This window comes from Telopea speciosissima, chromosome 7 (assembly GCF_018873765.1).
Source record: "Telopea speciosissima isolate NSW1024214 ecotype Mountain lineage chromosome 7, Tspe_v1, whole genome shotgun sequence".
In the NCBI taxonomy this organism is placed as follows: domain Eukaryota; kingdom Viridiplantae; phylum Streptophyta; class Magnoliopsida; order Proteales; family Proteaceae; genus Telopea; species Telopea speciosissima.
Window position 1 is genome coordinate 4335148 of NC_057922.1, and position 6419 is coordinate 4341566.

Sequence of the window (6419 nt, forward strand, 5' to 3'; positions counted from 1 at the left end):
GTTGAACAATACATTTTGAGTACTTTGTTACTCAGAAACTTTATTTTTATATACTATAACACAAAATTGATCCAGCAATTCCTTCTAATCGAGCCTCTCGATCTACGAGAATAGGAAAGAGCGAGAGCTCACTAGACCCGCCTCCCTAAGCTACTGGTTTTAAGAATTCCTTCCCAGATCCAACCTTCTTCATTTCTGGGTCCAATGGAATTCATAGGTATGGGAAGAAGCCCCATCAAATAGAGATTTTTTCTTTCGACCATATTTAGATTGTTAATACGAAGCAACAATCTTAGGCAACTAACTCTGCCAGAAAGCATGATTTTGTTTACATTAGAGGTCTGGACAGTGGATTCTTCAAATTGAGGCATAAGCCCTTAATTCACCCAATGAGCAAACGAGGGTAAAAGAATAGGAACAGACATTCAATATACTTGGCTTCAATTTTATTTTTTTTCCGGGAAAACCACAATATATTCTAATGAATGCTTAATTAGTTCCTGATAGCATCAAAGCAGGGTAGAGATAACATTCCTTTATGGTTTCTGCATTGCTCAATGATTAACCAAATACATCTCATGAAATGAATTTGAGAACGGAGTAGAGAATTAAGTCTTAAGCAGCAGCCTTTGCCATCTTTGTAGCAATAGTACTAGGTCCAAACCAAACTTTTGTTGAACTAGCAACCAGGAAAGACACACATAACCCCATCTTTTTTCTTGTTTTCTTCACAGGTTCTCCATTATAGTATACATGAGTCTCACAACCAATTGTACAACTTGCATAAAATGTAAGGCCATTCACAGGATAAGCTCCATCCAGCCTGCTCTTTTTTTTTTTTTTTTTGATGAAACCATCCAGCCTGCTTTGGAAGGATAATAAACCTATGATATCCTACCCACACCCTGTTCAGCACTTTCAAGGGTTCGCCCTCTATTTGCCTCAGTCCATTTCCAATCATTAAGATAAAATGAACAGTAATTAAAACAATTTAAGTAATTGAATTAAACAAAGACACCATGTAAACCACATAGTGCAGGAAGAAAACCCACCAAGCCACCATGGGCCAACAAGAGAAAGGTGGAAGTATGAGAATACAGACCTGGAGGGTATCAGATATCAGTCCATCAATAAATCTGGAAATGAGGAATGTGTGCTATTATTTGAAGCCAACCCCGGCCTTTACGCCACTGATAGCATTTCTTCAATTGAGGACAGCCTCTGATAGTCAATCCTCTGATGCAATTTGGAGTTTTGCATCCCTTCCGGTAAGACATCGAGTTCTTGCACTCTAAATTCAAAAGAGTTCAAGTGATGAGAGGTCTGCCAGGCCCAATCTAATGAGTAGATACAAATTATGACATTCCATTATTGGTATGTTAGGCACAATTACTTTCGAATATAAATCAAGTTGAGCTAACTGATTCAAATAAAGGAACTAGGAAACACAGGAGAAAGAACAATAAAGCCAAAAACAATAATAACAAGGTTCATATTCCCAAAACCATTTTGGGTTTTGTCCCAGAAAAAAAAAACACTTTGGGTAAGGAAAGAAAATCCACCAAGGTCCCATGTGGGACACACCCCATGAACAACTGCAAATATCCTTGTTGCAAGAGCTTTTATTTCAACTCCCACAGACAAGAAAAGAGATAGAGAGAGAGAGAGACTTCCACAGGCAGGTTTAAAAAAAAAACCACAAAAGAAAGAGTAAGTTAGACAATAATGCGAGGGAAATGAGGAAGGGAAAACGAAATTAAAATTCAAAAGAAAGAATAGGATGGTGTATGAGAGGACTGACCTGGAGAATAGGATATTCGATCAGCCTGTCAGTGGAACAATTCCGATATAAGGGATGTGGGCAATTTTTTTAGGCCAATTCCCATCTTCACCCCTCTTATATTTTTCACCCAGTTGAGGACAATAGATTATATTCAAACGCCTTAGCGATCTGAGGTTTTGTATCCCTTCCGGTAAAGACATCAAACTCTTGCAGTGTGAGATGAACAAGTCTTCAAGTGATGAGAGGTATTCCAGGCCCTCCGGCAGTGCCCTAAGATTTTCGAGCATTTCTATGTGGAGTTTCTTTAACAATGTAAACTCTTGTATCCAATCCGGTAAGAACATCAAATTAAGGCATTCCCCAATATGCAACTCTCGAAGTATGGAGAGGTTCTTCAAACCGTCTGGCAGTACCCCAAGATTTTCAAAACCTGCAATATGCAGTGTATGTAAAGATACGAGGTCTTGTATCCAATCAGGAAAGGACATTGAATTATGGCATCTCACAGTGGACAATTTCTTTAATGACATCAAGCAACGGATCCCTTCAGGTAAAGACGCCAGATTAGGGCATCTATAAATTTCCAACTCCTTAAGTGATGATGTGAGATCTCCCAAATTCTTTGGTAATACAGTCAGGTCCTGACTGTCTCCTGTATCCAACCCCTGCACTTGAAGTGACGAAAGGTTTCCCAAGCCCTTTGGTAATGCTTCAAGACCCGGACAATCAAATATCCTCAACTTTTCAAGTGCTACGAGATTTCCCAGACTCTCTGGTAATGCTATGAGACCTGGACAGTCACATATGTCTAACTCTCGGAGAGATGAGAGATCTCCCAAACTGTATGGTAATGCTACAAGATATGGACACTCAAAGATCTTCAGTGTCTGTAATAACCTCAGGTGTTGCATTCCATCTGGTAAAGATGTCAAATTATCGCATCCCTCGATTATCAACATTTGAAGGGACGAGAGGTTCCCTATGCTATCTGGCAGAGCCCTCAGAATTGAACAATTGCTTACCTGCAATGTCTCTAGAGATCTAAGAAGGATGAAAAACCCATCCGGTAGAGTAGCAAGACTATAACAGCAATTGATCTCTAGTATCCTGAGGCTGATGAGGACTGGCATGCCGTCCTCCTTATTAGGAACTCCTATGGAAATCAGCTTCTTACATTCCTGTAATCTAATGGCCTCCAAGGAAGTGAGTCCCTTCAGTCCTAAAGATCTTAGATTCGTGCAGGAAACAATCTGTAGTCTACGGAGAGAGCTCAAGCCTACTAAATAGAAAGACATGATGTTGGTGCATTCGTCTAGCTGGAGATCCTGAAGGGATGATAGATATGAGCTTCCATCCATCCAAGTAGGAAGTACCAAGCCTGTGAAACCCCGTATCTGCAATGAAATTAAATTTGGATGAGGTTGGAGATCTTCTAATAATGTTTTACAAACATCATTATCACTCTCCGGGTAGTTCCATTCCAAGCACAATTCTCCAAGTCTTGGTTTTCCTTTTAAATTTGCCACTGTAGCATTCTTTTTTGCATTCTTCTCCATCTCCAGATTGTATAAATTCAAACCGCGCAGTTGCTGTAGATTCTTGAGCTCCTGAATACCAGCAGCTTCAAAATCCTGTGTGTCTAAAAACAAAGATAAGGTTTGGAGGTTAGTTAACTGCCCTATACCTCTGGGAAATCTCAATGTTCTGTCATCGAATTCTAGATGCCTCAAGTTAATCATCTTTGTTACTCCTTTGGGCAACCTCAAATAATTGTACCAACGTAATACTTTCAAAGTCTGCAAATTATAGAGATTAGTAACTGATTTAGGTAATGTTTCAAACTTATTTCCCAAAAGGTCAAGATACCTCAAATGCTTCAGCTCACCGATTGTGGATGGCAAGCTTTTAATCCTGGCATCATTTAAATCTAGTACAGGCAAGCTCCTGAAGTTCAGGAACATATCGGCAGAAATATGATGACCACGAATATTTTTACCCAACCAGAGATGAGCACAGACTCTCTCCATGATATGAAATTTTTTTGGAGTAGTTTCTATGCAACCAACCAATGATAGGTAGCGAGTTTCCAGTTTTGGTTCTACCTTATCAAAATCCTCCACCATCATGCATTCATTTCCAATGATAAATTGTGCAAGATCATGCACAAGATCATGCATCTTACATGCTACTTCCTCTCCATATTTGTCTCTCTCTACATCTTGGAAGAAGGAATTGCACACCAGAGACTTGAAATATTCATCACCAATATCCTCCATCAATTTATTACAACCATTGGATGATTGAAGGAGACCTTCAGCCATCCATAATTGGATCAAAGTCTTTTTCTGAATTCTATAATCCTTCGGAAACATGGAACAATAAGCAAAACATCGCTTCAATGGTAAGGACAAATGGTCATAACTCAATATTAGCACTGATAAAATTCCATTTCCATCTTCTGATATATTCCATATTTCACTATATTGGATTGACAACCACTCATGTTCATTCTTTTTAGAGTGCATCAAGGCACTTAGAGATTTTATTGCTAGGGGGACACCTTTACACTTTTCCACAAGTTCCTTTCCTATTCTCACCATATTTGAATTCTCTGTTGCTCCTCCACTCCCAAATGCTCTTCTTCTGAATAAAGACCAACTTTCATTTTCTGATAGCCCTACCAAATGTTGAGGTGGATGTGTCCCCATTATTAATGCAACTTCTTCTTTACGTGTTGTCAAAACAATTTTGCTTCCTTTGGCACCAATTACCAATGAAGCTCTCAAGTCGTCCCATTTTTCACGGACACCATTCCAAACATCATCTAATACAAGAAGAAATCTTTTTCCTCGTAAATTCGCAGCAAGCTTACATTGTATAGCTTCAAGGTTTGATAAATTTGGCTTTTCTCCAGTAAGAGATTCAAGCATTTCTCCTACCAACCTTTTGACATTAAAATCATCTGACACACAAATCCACATCCTCTTACGAAAATGTGCTACAACAGACTCATTGTTGTAGACAATTTTTGCGAGTGTTGTCTTGCCAAGACCCCCAATTCCCACTATAGGAATTACTGAAAGTTCTTCATTACAGGAGCCAATTAACATATCAATCAGCATTGATTTTTCTTTTTCCCTTCCAATAGTCTGTGAATTATCAAGGCTAGCATCAGTTTCTCGATTTATATCATTTGCAAAACGATCATTTACATCCCCTACCTTAAAATTGAGCATTTTCATGTCCTTTTCAATCTTATCCAGCTTTTTGTTGATGTCCTTAATCTTATGAGCCATCCTGGAACGAAATACAATTTTGTTTCTGTGCGAGAAGAAGTGGTATACCTTTTTCATCTTTGAATTTCGAATATCTACTTTACCTCGCATGGCTTCAAATGAAAACTCATCCAGTACATCATCCACTTCATAAGCTACATCCTTAAGCCTTTTCAACCAGAGCCTGATAGGTTCTTCTTTCACTTGCCTCATTTCCGCATCTCTCAACACCGCCTGGATCATGGGAAAGGTCTCCTTAAGTTTGTTGAACTCTTTTTTCATACCCCAAATTAGAATGATCTCTTCCTCAGGGAAAGAGCTCAGTTTCTTCAATATTTCTATTGCACCAGCGAGAAAAATTCTTTCAGCCATTCTTTGTTGGTCACAACAAGAAAATGAAGTAGAAAGCTAAAAGCTTAAATCGCAATTAGTCTTCTTTAAACGAATGCACTTACAAATGTTCTTATCTACAAATATGTCGATTTTTTTCCATGAAAATATTTTAGAAGACCTCAGGTAAAAGACTCGTTAGTCTACTCGTTAGTCTATCATGAATCTATCATGAATCTTCCTTTTAAGTCTTTAAAGTCAATCAGGCAGACTTTTTCGAAGAAATTGCATGCTCTTTTAGTTGACTTTGCATTTGAGAGCAAGTTCCCCTCTCCCCCCCCCCCCCCCCCAAAAAAAAAAAGGGATACAACTTCCACCTCTCCTTCTCCCCTGCTAATTTATAAACCCTAAATTACCCCTGGTACCTTCCCCTCTCCTCCCGTGTCCTCAGGCCTCAGCCCACATCCGCCCGCCACCATCCCTTACCCTGCCTCTGAGAAGCATGGTCGTGTTCCTTACTCCTTTTCTTGTGTTACCTGAACCATGGATGTGGAAGCGCACAGTGGTTGCAGCTAGGGTTAGTATATCTTCTGGAGATGTTTATCGTTTTAGATCGTTATCAGTAGCTTTGGGTTTACCGGATAATCCTGAATGTATTGCAACCTCGATAAGAAATCATTTTGCATTTTACCAAAACACAGGGACACTGAGACATAAAGCTATGCGATTGGAGTGAGATCTCTCCGACTACATAGGGAGACGAAGAACCATACGCATTAGAAATCAGAAATCTAATTGGTGAAAACTAAAACGAGAAATTAAAGAAGCAAAGGAAGGCCAAAAACTAGATGCAAATCCAGGTAGGAAAACCAAGAAAAATATCGAGTTTAAACTTGGAACTTGAAAGGAATCGAAAATCCTACCTTCGCAGAGATGTTCCAGAGATGCCGTGGTTGTTGTTGAAGTAGTGGAGTTCTTAGAAGAACAGAGACCTCGCAGTATTGAGAGGGAAGCCGAGGAGCAAAGATTGG

At 39.3% G+C, this 6419-nt stretch overlaps 1 protein-coding gene across 1 annotated transcript; it reads right to left on the bottom strand.

The window, feature by feature from the left end:
• Positions 1-1821: 1821 nt before the first annotated feature.
• On the bottom strand, positions 1822-5430 carry LOC122667381 (disease resistance protein RGA2-like). Its single transcript, XM_043863645.1, has one exon. It carries the CDS (start codon positions 5428-5430, stop codon positions 1822-1824), a length of 3609 nt encoding a protein of 1202 aa, XP_043719580.1.
• Between the last annotated feature and the right edge of the window lie 989 nt (positions 5431-6419).